Consider the following 14,983-nt stretch of genomic DNA (forward strand, 5'->3'; position numbering starts at 1 on the left):
CATACCTGTGATGTCAGTAGTTTGCAGGCTTTGAAATAAATGTTATGGCTTTGAGGCCAGCTTGCTGTAAAACCTTGCCTCAAAATACTTTGGGGTTAGATGGTGATACAAAGAGGTAGCTCTCTCATCTCCTGCAGTTTGGATGTGGTTTGTTCCCCCAAAATTATGTGCTGGAAACCTCATTAGTGGTAATAAGAGGTAATGGAATCTTTAAGAGATGAAACCTAGTGGGAGGGAATTAAGTCAATGGGATATCACCTTGGAGGACATTAAGTAGTTCTCACAGGACTCAATTAGTTCCTAAAGAACAGGCTGTTGTGATGGAGTCTAGCACTCATTTCTGGCATCTTCTTTTGCATACAACTCTTTTCTGTTTCTTTGGTATCCTATGGCAAGGGACCCTCACTAGCATGTCAGAACCATGCTATTTGGACCCTTTAGTCACCAGAAACTTGAAACAAATAAACCTCTTTACAAAGTCCTACCCTTGGGTATTTTGATGTAGAAATACAAAACACAACAATACATCATCTGACAGCTTCTATCTTCTTGAAGTAGAATCTTGGGTCATCTGTGAAGAGTCAGGGGACTAAAGAGAATGTGTTAAGAAACAACAGAGGCCTAAACTCTACATTCTCTATTGATGTTGACACTGTAAATTGCTATAAAAGCCACTACCTGAACAGGAGGTACTTCAAGTATTAAAGAGGAAGAAAAGGAACAAGAAAGGCTCATTTATATTTTCAATGGCTAATAGAATACTCAGAAGCAGCTTAAGGGGAGTAGCGGGGCAGCTCTATGAAGAGTTGATACAATTATTTTAAACAAAGGGACCCAATCTGTTGGACTTGCAGATTCAAATACAAAATACAGAACCTATTTTCCTACTTTCAATCTGAAGACACTCTTATTTTTATCTACTTTGAATTTTAACTCCTTCTAAAGTACCATGGAACTCTTTGTCGTGTGTGTGTGTGTATGTGTGTGTGTGTGTGTGTGTGTGTGTGTGGTGTGTCTGTCTGTCTGTATGTATGTATCAATTGTATGTATCACTTTTGCTCTTTATATACTATTAAAGATCCCCAAAATACTAACATTAGCTATAGGAGCAAGTTCATAATGATAGATAAATGAAGTACCAAATACAGAAATCTGCAGAAATGTTCTAAAAAAGCTGTCTTTCAGACTTTTAAGAAAAACAGTTTTCCATAATCAAATGTGGACAAGAGGCATATATAAAAGGAGCCCTCCTTCTCTTGGAAAAGGTATGCAATGTAAACTATAGAAAGCTATTAGACAAGAGAGATTTAAAATATCACATAACCTATTTGACATAAAGTCATTCAAATAGCAGTTACAGGGTAGCTTATTACCTGTCCTATGTATGGGAAACAAATACATTAGCTGGACATAGTGGCACACGCCTTTAATCCCAGCACAAGAGGCAGAGACAGGTGGATCTCTGTGAGTTCAAAGCCAGCCTGGTCTATACAGCAGGTTACAGGCCAGTAAAGACTATATAGTGAGACCTTGTCTCAAAAAAAAAAAAAAGCTATAATATTTATATTAGGCTCATAGTTAGTTTCTCACACCTTGGCTGACACACAGGCTGTGAAATAGCCTGTGGTAGGTCTGTTCAGAAACGATAGGTGTTTTGCTTGCTGTGTACATATATAGATATGCTTTCTGGCTTTTGTGGTAAAAAATAGATTTTTTTTTTCTTCATCCCATTAAACATTCTATTTTTATCAACTCAATGTTTTACTTCTCATTTTTTTTTTCCATGCATGTGTCCAAGTGTGTATGGAAACCAGAGACTGACATCTGGTGTCTTCCTCTAATACTCTTACACCATATTTTTTGAAACAGGGCCTATCACTAAACTCAGCACTCACAGACTGGCAAGGCTGGCCGGTCAACAAGCTTGAGGGATCCATTTGTCACCACACTACTGGAGTTAGAGATGCATACTGCTGAGTCTGGTTTTTATAAAGCAGGTACTGGGCATTGAACTCAGGTCCTCATATTCGCATTATAAGCACTTGACTCACTGAACCACGTCCCCAGCCCTTAGTTTTTAGGTATTTTTGTTTTTGTTTTTTTCGAGACAGGGTTTCCCTGTGTAGCTTTGCACCTTTCCTGGATCTCGCTCTGTAGACCAGGCTGGCCTCGAACTCACAGAGATCCACCTGCCTATGCCTCCCGAGTGCTGGGATTAAAGGCAAGCGCCACTACTGCCCGGCTATTTTTTAGTTTTTTAAACATTTTTGTTAAAAATTAAGACACATAGCTAGAAAGAAGGCTCAGAAGTTAAGAGAATAAACTGCTCTTGAAGAGGACTTGAATTTGCTTCCCAGTACAACTGTGGGTTGGCTCACAAACACCTATGTAACTCCAGTTCCAGAGGGATCTGATGTCTGGCCCCTGCACTCATGTGCATATACCTACATATAGATAGACATATACATAACTAAAACAAACACAAAACAGTAGGACACAAACATACATATTAGCCTAAACTGTTCACAGATTCAGATCTTTGATGCCACTGTCTTGTACGTTCATATCTTGTCCTACTGGAAGGTCTTTGGGGAAAATAGTACGTATGTTACATACATATTATGATTGACAGTGCCTTCTTCTAGAATCCCTTCTGAGGACCTGCCCCACTTCCTGATCAGGTCTCTCTACTCAGAAATGTCTATAGTGGGCTGTTTGGTTTAGTTCCTTCCTTCAACAGATTTTTTTTTTTTTTTAAATTTATAAACAGCACACCATGAACATTTCTGCTTGTAGATGCAAACTTTTTGGCCTGGGACAGGGAAAGATATTTTCAAACTTTTTATTTTTATTTATGCGTACACTTTTGTAGAGACCAGAAGAGGGTGTCAGATTCCTTTAAGCTGGAGTTACAGATGGCTGTGAGGCACCTAAAGTAGTGCTGGGAACAGAACTTGAGTCCACACTACGAAAGCTGTACATGTTATGTTCTTAACTGTTGAGCAGGCTTCCCAGTTTTCAAACTTTTTAAAGAGCTTGTTGAGGCTCACAAAAGCCTGTTAAACCTAACAAAACTTCTTGGTAGTTCTTTTTCCTCCTGCTCCTCCCATGGGTTCTTTTTCCCTTGCCTCTTCAACTTTGTGTTCAGTAGATGGCAGAAATATTTCAGCTCCATTAAAATCTTGTGGGACCTATCATAATATACATGATTCCTGAGACATTCCCATGAGGAGGGGCATGGCTGCATTTAAAATGGCTTTTCATGTACTTTATGGTTTTTAACTCTTTGTATCACTCTAAAAACATAAGCAACATGTAAGAAAAAACAAACAAACAAACAAACAAACAAAAAGCCAAAAAGAGATATTCTACAAGTTTACAGGTTACACTTAAGGGACCCTTACTTCTTCTGGTGAGAGGTGGTGCGCCGGGTACAGAAGACAGCGATGATCACAACCACCACAATGGTGATGACACCAACAGAGACAATGATGACCAGCAGCATATTGCTGTCTAGGGGAGAGGTGGGGCTCCCGTGAGGGCTGTTGCTGCCTGCACAGGAAAAATGGTTAATTTGTTAGGCGATTTAAAAATATACATTCAATCAGGCTATCAAACCATTCCAAGTTATTTCATGGAACTTCCTTCATACCTGTTAACACAGTACCACATAATATGCCACTCAAGGAAACTATTTCTAGATTCTAAATTCCTAGGGATATCAGAGTCTGCTCCCCACACAGGGATCAGCGCAGAGGTTTGCTCAAAAAACAGCATTCAATGAAACCTTCAAGGGTACCAACATTGTAGAGCTTTCAAAGCTCGAAGGTTCAGATACATTCTGACAAGTACGTCAGAGGTCTTGCCTCTCTGGTGTCTTGCACATCTTACAAAAGTCCCATGTTGAGCTGCGGAGATAGCTCAATAGGTAAGATGTTTGTCTTGCAAGTGTGAGTTCCTGGGTTCCATCCCCAGAACCTCTGGGGAAAAAAACCAAAAACCAAAAACCAAAAACAAAAAAAAAAAAAAAAAAAAAAGACCCAAAACGCTGGGCATGGTGACACGAGCTTATAATCTCAGTGCTGGGGGAAGCAAGGCAAGTGGAGCTCTGGGAGGCAGAGCACTGGAGCTCAGGGTCAGTCAGCCTAGTCCATTGTGTGAGCTGCAGCCCAGTGAGAGACTCTTGTCTTAAAATGTGGACATAACTTGGGCCTCTGCATACACACATGCAACATGTACACACAACACACACAACACACACACACACACACACACACACACACACACACACACACACACACACTCTCTCACACACACTCACCCATGATTTCTAAATCCTTTGAGGATTTTTTCAAAATCATATAAAATACATACTCATATTCATATAAAGTAAAAAGTTTTCCTTAACATATAGATGTCTGAAATTACAAAATCACTATCTGAAAGATAATCTTTGTCATAAGCATACACACAATACCATTTTCTTACTCAACTTCAGCAAGAAGCAGGTCTAGACATATGCATTATTTACTGAGTAGTTACTATGTGTCAGTTATTACTGTAGGTATTCGAGATGCAACAGTGGCTAGCAAAGATGTGAACGCTGGGGGTGGGAGGTTGTCACAAACAATAAGCAGAAAGAAACCACTGGCTAAGAATGCTATGAAAAGCGGGGAGGGCTACACTGCTAGACTAAGCTGGTGAAAAGCTTTTCTGAATTTAATGCAGCTCTGTCTCAAGTATAAGGTCTCTTTCCCAATGGTGGAGAAGCAAGGCCTGGAGCCTGCACCTGCACGTCCCTGTTAACAGCTTCTAGAACACACAATATGGACTCTAAGTTCAACTTGTTTTCATCTGTATAACTGTATTAAATGAATTTTTTAAAAAGAAGCTTTTCTTAGAAATGGCTTTTGAGCTTCTAATTAGATAAGAAGGATCTCATCATACAAAGGCCTGAGGGAAGACACACCAGAGCAGTGGTTTTCAACCTTCCTAATGCTGTGACTCTCTAATACAGTTCCTCATGTTGTGGTGACCCCAACCATAAAACTGTGTCCTTGCTACTTCATAACTGCAATTTTGCTACTGTTATGAATTGTAATGTAAAATATCTGTTATTTAGGATATCTGATATGTGACCCCTGTGGGGTCATGACCCACAGGTTGAGTACTGTTGCTCTAGAGAGAGGGAACAGGAAGTGGAAGGACCCTGAGGCATATTCATAGTTTTGTGTTCCTCCCAACTTTGATGGGCTAACCGCTGCAGTGTTTACAAGTTGATGCAGAAATGTGTTACTATTCAAAGTGCTAAAAATAAGTAATTGTGAATGCTCAGCTAGAGATGAAACACCTTTATCAACTCTTAGTCCCCAACCCCAAAGGCTCAGAAAACATATGGAAGAGGTGTCCCTTGCCTGGCACTATGATTTTTGTTAGACTGTGTGGTGGCACATGTCTGTAATACCAATACTTTGAAGACTGCAGTAAATTGAGTCCAGTTTGGGTCACACAGAGAATTCCAGGCTCACACCAGGGTTATAGAATGAGATTCTGTCTCAAAAACTAACCAACCAATCAACCAGAAACAAAGTACTTAAGAAGTGGGATGTTGTAGAAGGAAGTGCTAACAAGAAGGCTGGGGGAGACTGCTCAGTGGGTTTGTCATGGGAGACAGACTCGGTGCTCTGACCTGAAATCCCTGGCACCCACATAAAAACTAGGCACGATGGAGAACAATGATAACCTTAGTACTAGTGGATCTGCAGGGACAGGCAGATCCCAGGGCTTGCCAGCCAACCAGTCTAGCTGATAAAAGGAGTGCTAGATTCCTAAACCCAACCTTTTTTCATTGTGTGGGAATCCCTTCCAACCACACTGGATTATCTGACCTTCCAACTTTGATTCTATGATTTTATAGACATCTAAGTACAGTGCTCTAAATCTGAGGTTGATTTAGAATGGCTTAAGAGCTTATTCTTTTACATTTGGTTCAATCATTTTTATCCTTCATTTCTGAGAAAAAGCTAAGCAGACAACTTAAACTGTACATACTGACCTTCAATGAGATAACATTTTTTCTATTTGGGAAAGACTACAGTACTAGAGTTAATAAAATTAGCCATACCGTTAACCTAACATTGCTATCAACAGAAATACTGAGCTAGATTCTTTTTTTTGTTGTTGTTTTTTTGTTTTGTTTTGTTTTGTTTTTCTCAAGACAGGGTTTCTCTGTGTAGTTTTGGTGCCTGTCCTGGAACTCACTCTGCAGCCCAGGCTGGCCTCGAACTCACAGAGATCTGCCTGGCTCTGCTTCCCGAGTGTTGGGATTAAAGGCATGTGCCATCGCCGCCTGGCTTATCAAGTGTTATTTTACTTTCTTCCTCCTATAGTGTGTCATAGAACCTGAACCTTCAAAATACAATGTACAAATGAATATATAAATGAAAGAAAAGACAAAGAAAATTACTTTCTCACAGCCTTGACACTATACTGTCTATAGTCCAACATGCAACAAACGCACAAGGTTCGAGAAATCTCTAAACCAGGATAGTATTAAAACTTCTTGAACCATTCAAGTTTGCCTGGTTCTTCTAAAAGTCAGCTGATTTCCCTGAAGTATGGACATTAGACAGACAGCTATCTGGAGCGTAAACAGTTATTCCTTATAGTCTCATGTGTCTATGAGGTAGAAGTGATGAGACAGTGAAAATCAATTCTAGTGACTACTTTTTAGACAATTTGCCACCTGGACTTTGTAGCTGGCATAGAATTCCCTGAATTTTAGGCTGCATGGGCCAGTGAAAAAAGCACAATCAGAAGAGAGAGGTCTGAATTCTGGTTTTATGCCAGAATCAGACAACCCACTGATCCAGAATCTATATACTGGGAATAATGCAATCTGTTCTCCCTAATTCCCAGAGTAGAGGAGCAGAGGTAAGTTGAAGTGTGAAAGTAACTCAGAAATGATGAGTAACATTCTGTGGATAAGGAAGTGGCTTTTTAAGAAACAAAATTATTTATTTTTATTTAATGTGTATGGGTGTTTTGCCTGCATGTGTGTCTGTACACCACATTCACACAGGGCCCAAGGAGTCTAGAAGAGGATGGCAGATCCCTTGGGACTAGAGTTACAGACAGATGTGAGCTACCATGTGGGTGCTGGGAATTGTACCCAGGTCCTCTGCAAGAGCAGCCAGTGCTCTTAACTATGTCTCCAGCACCAAGAAGGAAGTGCTAATTAATTGAGGTTAGTAGCTTATAGAATGGTAGAAAAGTAGGATTTCCGCCCCCAGAATCCCCAAACTAAAAACAGTATAGTAAGGAGATGTTGAGATTCTGAATCAGTTCTCTGGCTCGCGACAGGTAATGGCTAATTTTTGAAAGTCTCTTTTCTAGAGGTAATAGGAGACAGATCGTTTGTTTAGGAATCTATCTTGTCTCCGGCCAGCTGTGTGGAGAAGCAAGATTCTATGATGAATAGACTTCCAGTAATTCAGCAACATTTGCCACAAAATGGCCAATGCTAACTCTGCTAAATAAAATAAACTACATTAACATGCAATAACCCAACATTGAAGCTATAAAACATATTTGAAAATTTAAGCAAGACTGCATAATGTGCACAGCAAGCTGAAAAAGCCTTCAAGAGGGCTTTACCACTCATTGGAGGTTTGTAGTCAGATCCTAGGTCTGGCAGTCGGCTTCCTTTTCCTGTCGATCCTAAGGCTGAAGCAGAAGAAATCATGTCAATAACAACCTAACATGTAAGTGTAACAGTCCACTTTACAGCTAGTGAGTATTTTCTAAAAACAAAACATTTCAGTCTACTCTGTAACAAAATGAAACAACACAAATAATGGGCAAATACAGTTTGTGTGCCAAGGTAAACAGAAACAGCTTTCTGTGCAAGGAAGTATCTAGAAGACTGATGCCTCTGTTTCTAGGCCATGAGCAGATTACCACTCTGCTGTTCAGAAGTGGGGGACCCCAGCCCCCATTTCTCTAGCCCAGGAAGTGATGCTCAGAGAGGACACGTGGTAGAAGTAGCTTCTTTTACAACAAAAGGAGCCAAGGGAATAAGTGAGGCTGATGCTTGTACCAAACAACTGTATTCACCTAAGGATTTGGTGATGCGGATCTAACCTGGCTAGTGTCAGTACTGTTCTGGCTATATTTTTCAGATTATGAAGTTGCCCTTCCAAGTATAAAGTTAACCTAAGCAAGAGCAGGAAGGTAAGCAGAGGTTCAAATCATATTCTCACTTCCTTTTCTGTTACCTAAGCATTAAAAACAGAAAAAACAAGCCTTCCTTCTAGTTGCTTACATAGGTCACTGTCCTCTGATCTCACAGTCACAGGTTCAAGTAAGTGAGGCTGCTGACTCGGGCCTGGGGTCTCCCCAGCAGCAGACCTCAGGAGACAGAAACACCAGGTTTTTGTTTGATAATCCTTATTCTTGGTTTTCCGTCTCTTTCTTCACATTTATGGCAAAACCGCTTAGGGGAAGCCCTTCCTCCATGAAGTAAAGGTATTCCTCAATTCAAAGTTACTAGCCAGAAGTTCCAAGCAGCAAGCTCTTGAAAAGGGACCCTCAAGAATGACAAACAGCCGGGCGGTGGTGGCGCACGCCTTTAATCCCAGCACTTGGGAGGCAGAGCCAGGCGGATCTCTGTGAGTTCGAGGCCAGCCTGGGCTACCAAGTGAGTCCCAGGAAAGGCGCAAAGCTACACAGAGAAACCCTGTCTCGAAAAACCAAAAAAAAAAAAAAAAAAAAAAAAAAAGAATGACAAACAAAAGCTGCTCCTTCCAGTTAATAGCACACAGTGTCTAAGAGATGGCCCTTGAACACCAGCTCCACTACACAGCAGTACTTTGATATTGGGCAAGTTATTTAATTAGTCTTTTGTGCCTCTGTTTCCTTAAGTTAAAGCAGGGATACTAAAAGCATCTACTTTAATTAGCTACTGTGAGGTTAAAATGGAATTTTAAGACCATGAAACACTGTGAATACTGCTTGGTGTGTAATAAATGATCCATAAATGTTAACTATTACAAACATAATAAATTCAGGGAAGAATATACTCTTCCCTTTATGGAGGCAGAGCACATGGAGCTCTAGTAAACATTTTTGAGAGGTATTTTTACAAATAAAGCTTGACTAGAAGTGCATAAACTAAATTTATTTCTGTAAAACATTACCATTAATGTCAATTCCTCTTTCCTCTTATAAATTACCACAGTTTAAAAGAAACAAAAGAACCCCAAATCTAAGGTTGTGTAAGTAGTTCATTTAATAGGATAAATCTAGAGGCTAAATATGTTTGGTATGTTCTCAGAAGCCAAAACCTTATATAAGAAAGGAAAAGAAGTTCTTGGTTCCTATGGTATAGTCTCAGGATTTTTAGGACATATTCTAATTTAATTTAGTCCCTGACCCCTTTTCCATTGTTCATACTTATTACTTTATCCTCTTACTTCTGAGGCTATCATTTCTCCCAAGCGACACACACTACACATCAAGATTCCAGTTGTTTTTCATGTTATGACCTCAGGCAAAATCTAACTGGCAGAGATACTTAACATTTTAAGGTTCTTCAGAGTTAAATGTTCATGATCATTATGTAGGCTACATTTCAATTACACCTTCCAGAGCACTGCATCATGTTAAAAGAAAAAATTGCCACTGAACATGCTTTGCCAAGATTATTAGTTGGCTTATATTACTATATTTCCCAATATTTTCTTTAACATTTAAAGAATAAACAAGAAATTCAAAGGATAAATCTAGTAACCAAAATACCAACAGGTAAAAAATGTTGAATACCAGAGGCATGAACACCAAAGTGTTGCATAATAGTTACCAAGTGAAGGGAAAGAGAAGAGCACATTTACATTCTCTGCATATACAATGTAATGATCTGTGAAATCTCATGCTTCTATACTCACAAAAAACTATGCCTGCAGTTTTCTCCCAGGTAACTGATTACAAACACATGTCCAAAGTCATGAACTCAATACTTTGAGTTCTGACTCTTCCTTGCATTAACCAAGATCCAAAAATCTTGTATTTATGATTTCTACTCTTAAACTATGAAAGCAATTATCAAATTTACTTTTAGCATTCTTTCGCTGTATGGAAATTCTCAGAGATAAAAACCACAAAGTACAGCTACCATGCCACCAGAGCAAGTACAATGAAAAAAGTGCTGACCGATGATTTCAAGACTGGTGACATCAAGGCTCATGCTTCCTAAGTGTCCATGCCTTATACTTTTTAATCCTTTTATAAATTAGTCATATTTAATATTTAAGAGAAGAAATAAAGAGATATAAATTAGCATATTGCAAAAAGAATAAATTGTTGGTTACAGATAAGCACCTATTTAACAGGATTTATGTATGCGAGAAGGGAAATATGGTATTTGTTGAATTTGATATTAACTTCTCCTAAAAGCTACAAATAAGGAAGGTTAGTATACTGGTCACTTTATGCCTCAAACACTTACCACTGTTTATAACATTAGCATCTTAACACCTTAAACTGTTTATAACATTAGCATCTCAACTCAGTTTTCTTCCACCAGTGGATTTGGCTTCTAAATGAATCCCTCAGCTTTTCAAATATCCCAAGGGCTACAAACATGGACTCAACTCCACTTTGACCAATAAGTATGTGTGTGGTTTTTAGCACATGGTACTAATTTCCAGGGGAAAATGAAACAAAACGCTAATAACAGGTCACAAAAGAGAGAAGTGAGAGAGAGGCCGTCTACTCATTTACCTTGGTCATTAGGCATTTTATCAGAGGAGTCCGCTGACAGGCCAAGCACAGGGGAAGAGGAAACAAGAGCAAGCATCACCAGCTTTGAAGATGGACAGACAGAGGTTTTAAAGGAAAAAAAAAAAAATTCCCACAAACTTCCAAATAAATTGACAATAGAAAAGAAATTTAGATTTCCACATTTCCAGACTCAGTACCCAACTCAATTTTATTACCTAAGCTTGCTTGGCTTACTATTTTATATTCATTTTCTTGAGCTTTACATAAATGGCCCCTTCCAGTCTGGTCCTCTACATAGGTTAATATATGAACTTTTTATGTTAAGAGCCTGCATGTGTTGAAAGAACATCTGTCATAATAATATGTAGTATACCTCTATGGAAACGAAAAGAATCACTTCTGGCTTCCTTGATAAAGCTTTGAGATCACTGCAATTCTTCTGCCCAGATACGCAGAGCCAAAGTACCCATCTATGTGGATTGGGAGAGTACCGATTTGGCAGTCAGTGGGTAGGAGAGGAATTCTTTGGAAGTCTTCACAGTGAGGCTGGCAAGTTCATTACCAGCATTTCCCATATTACCCACAGTCTCTATATGCTGCAGTCCTTCTCTTTAGACAGCATATTAAAACCCTTGGCTCAGTGAGCTTTACCTTTAGGTGTTCTGAACTGGACAGCTTCAGACATGGGTCCCATGCCTTTTGAATTACGGGCCTGGATTTTGAAGTAGTATGGTGTATCAAGTGTTAACTCCTGAATCTGGTGAGTCAGTCTGTTACCCACAACAGGTTCAATGACCCAGTCATGTATCTCTGCATTCACATCTGTGCTGTAATAAATGATGTAACCTGTCCAAAGCAATAAATAGGAAAAGAAATATCATTTCTGTTTTCCTTTTTTGCAATCAGAATCAATAAATGCCTATGATATAATATCTGAATAAAGCACCATGAGGGCCTAGATTTAAAATAATATAGTTATGAGACTTAGTAATGGTATGCAATGCTCAACTAGCTCCAACCAAAGTCATCTCTTAAGAGAAAAATGCTTGGCAGATTGGAAAACCTCTGACAAAGTTCTAAAATTGGGGCAGGTGAGGCCATAGAAACTTCCACCAGGGGGCACTCAATCCCCACAACGAGGCAGGAAGCCTCCCAAACATAAGCCTACTTGACTCACACTGCAGAAATGTGATTTATTGTTCAAGGTTTTAAAAGACAAAGTAAAATGTAATGCGAGTCAATGTATTTCTTTTACAGAAGAGGCAAAGTAGTAACTTAAAAAAATAAGATATAAAGACTAGAATTTATGGAAAAGGACATCTTATTCAAAGTTACAGGAACACACTGGAGCACTCCTTTAGTCTCAGCACCTGTGAGACAGAACTACAGAGTGAGTTCCAGCTGGGGCTGTATAGAGAAATCTTGTCTCAAAAGACCCAAAACAGACAGACAAAAAAAACAAAGTTACAGGAACAAAATGCTAAGAAACACTTTCTCTTTCTCAGTCTTTAGGCCACCTTCCTCATATTTCAGAGGGTAAACTGGTTCTTCAGAGCACTCCTAATGTGGCAGAGGTTCCAAACAGTAGCCAGTATCCTCTTTTATTATGGGAAATTTCTCTCTGAAGTCCAAGGGGGAAAAATCCCCAGTTCCTTCGTAGGCCTAAGATAATTTAACCTTTTAACACTAGTAGTAAGAGCACAGAAACCTGAAGTAGCTTTGGGGTATTGGTGGCTTAAAAGCTTAATGGGTTTTTGGGGGGCTTTAAAGTAGAAGAGCAGTTTATATGTTTTAGGCAATTCCCAGCAGAACTAAACACACAAGCTCAAAGCAAGTCACCTGGGGAATGAACAGCTTTATGGACAATAAACATACCCGTCTAGCTCAGTAGAACAAAGGCTATCTAGCATACTCCCGCCCCATCAGATACTGTTAAGCAAAACCACTGGCTGGCCACTCACTTCCATGCTATTTTGGGCAGACTGCACTCCCTTGTTCCAGTTTCAAGGACCAACATGGCTCATAGCACTCTCTACAATGGCCAAGCCAGCCTTACACTCCACTTCTACTGACAACACAGTCCTTGCCTGGAATAGTGCATAGTCTAAGGCATCTCACCTGTAATCTTGCCGTTAGCTTCAGAGGGAGGCTGCCAGTTCACTATTATGGTCCTAGGTTTTCCTTCTTTACTCACAACTGTCACATCCTTAGGTGGAGAAGTAGGAACTACAAAACAACAAATACTGTCCATTTCAATGTAATTCACAATTTTCCAACTCTTTTCATTGATAAGGCACAGCAGATGTATAGAGCAAAGACAAATTCCCTGGCTTCAATACCTCAAGTCTATGTGTAACCAACGATGTCTAATAAAAAGAAGACTAGACAAATTGTCAAAGGAAAAACCAAACCAAACCAAACAAATACTATGAGGACAGAAAATGGGCCTGTGGGCTGGAGTCAGAGACATATACTCCTCAGAATCAAAGGCCACTGTTTCTAAGCACACACTTCTGTCTGGCATTGTACAATCAGCAACTCCCTACGGCTGTGACAACCTAGAGAGGCATGTGTGGTCAGGGCACCAAACTGAAAGCAGTTACATAACTGGTCCCAGCTTGCTTCCTCTCACTTGATTTGGCTTATCTGGTAGGACATTTTAAAGTGTAAAATAGTTTTCTCTCTTGCTTAGAGTTGGCTCTTCAAGGCAAATATTGCTTTTAAAAGCTTAATTCCCTCAAAGAAGAAATTTACAACTTTGTATTTTTCATTTTACGCTTACACTGAAAGCCTACCGCCACCTGCCGATATTACTGCTCTAAATAAAAGCTGCTCATCATCAGAAAAGCCAACAAAAGAAAATGGCTTTTCTACATTATACGTGAGAACTTTAAATGTAATGTATGAGTAGGTAAATACTCAAATCAAGTATTCCCTCAAATTGTCACTTCCTAAAATACTAGAGTTGCAATATAAGGTGGAAAAGCCCAGTCAAACGAACATCCTAAGAGAAAACAAAAATTTCACTTATTAGTCAATAAGCTGGAAGTAAAGCAAAGACATATTCTTAAAATAGAGGACCTGAGTGTGGTGGCGCACACCTTTAATCCTAGCATTCTAGAGGCAGAGGCAGGTGGGATCTCTGTGAGCTGGATGTCACCTTGGTCTATATAGTGAGTCTGAGAACAGCTAGGGCTACACAGTGAGAACCTGTCTCAAAACAAAGCCAAAACAAACAAAAAAAATTAAGCAAGCAAGCAAACAAACAAAAAAACAAAATAAACAGAAAAGTAAGCAAACTAATGACAATTTACTCTTTTATGCCCTATATTCCTAACTCTCCAGCTCAGTCCCCTTTCCTGTAGAAATTCCAAGCAACTGTGCAGAATGACCAGACTAGTTTGTGCAGAATGTGTAAGTTTAGCTTTTCATTATGCCAGAAGTAGGCCAAAATACAGAGATTCCCAAGGTCATTCATGTCCTCATCCCTGCAAAGCCCAAGGGAAGTGAAAGAATGGGCTTTAAAAAAGCCAGCAAAAGGCAAACAGATCTCAAGGCTGGTAGTATACTCTTTCTTTAAATCTGCTCGGTTATCTTTTCTCCATCACGTGTACTTACAAACACCAAAGGCTAGTTAAGGATCTTAGAGAGCTGCTTTCCAAGAAGCCCTGGGCTACCAGTAAAGTGTTCAGACTGGGCAAGCATGGCTGGGCAACTGCTTGGTCAAGGGCAGGTCACTTCATTTTTCAATTTCAGTTTACCAGTAAAGCAGGATTAATGACAATAATCTCTTGTATCTAACCACAAGCTTTTCCATCTGTTCCTCATTTTACCTTATAATAATCTTCTAAAGTAGAAAAGGGGGTGATTATCACCCCCACCCAAAATGGAAGAAACTGAGATTCAGAGGGATTAGATGACATACTCATGAGCACAGTCAGTAGATGGTTGACCTGAGATTGAATTCAAGTCTCTTAATTTAAAACCTAGGCTGTCTTGCATTATACTGTTCTGTTGTTTACTAATGTTCTGGCTAGGTGACCCCAAAATCCAAAATAGTTGAAATGGCCAATAAAACTCAAATGCAGTTGTCCCCTGGTTCTGCAGAGATGTCAATATGTGCACTATTCTTGCATAGTTTTGTGATAAGATGTCCCATGGCTGCGAATGTGGCACAACAACAGTGTGAACTCCCACAGGCTTT

The 14,983-nt window shown here is 39.6% G+C and overlaps 1 protein-coding gene across 1 annotated transcript in view; it reads right to left on the reverse strand.

Moving 5' to 3' along the window:
- Neo1 (neogenin 1) overlaps positions 1-14,983 on the reverse strand; it is a 140,472-nt gene that overhangs the window by 16,676 nt on the left and 108,813 nt on the right. Inside the window, exons 19-22 of the mRNA XM_059269041.1 lie at positions 12,898-13,005; positions 11,431-11,625; positions 7,657-7,725; positions 3,405-3,552 (exon numbers count right to left, since the gene is read on the reverse strand). Coding sequence (XP_059125024.1) covers positions 3,405-3,552; positions 7,657-7,725; positions 11,431-11,625; positions 12,898-13,005 — 520 coding nt within the window. The remainder of the gene's footprint in view (positions 1-3,404; positions 3,553-7,656; positions 7,726-11,430; positions 11,626-12,897; positions 13,006-14,983) is intronic.

Source organism: Peromyscus eremicus, chromosome 7, assembly GCF_949786415.1.
Source record: "Peromyscus eremicus chromosome 7, PerEre_H2_v1, whole genome shotgun sequence".
Taxonomy (NCBI): Eukaryota; Metazoa; Chordata; class Mammalia; order Rodentia; family Cricetidae; genus Peromyscus; species Peromyscus eremicus.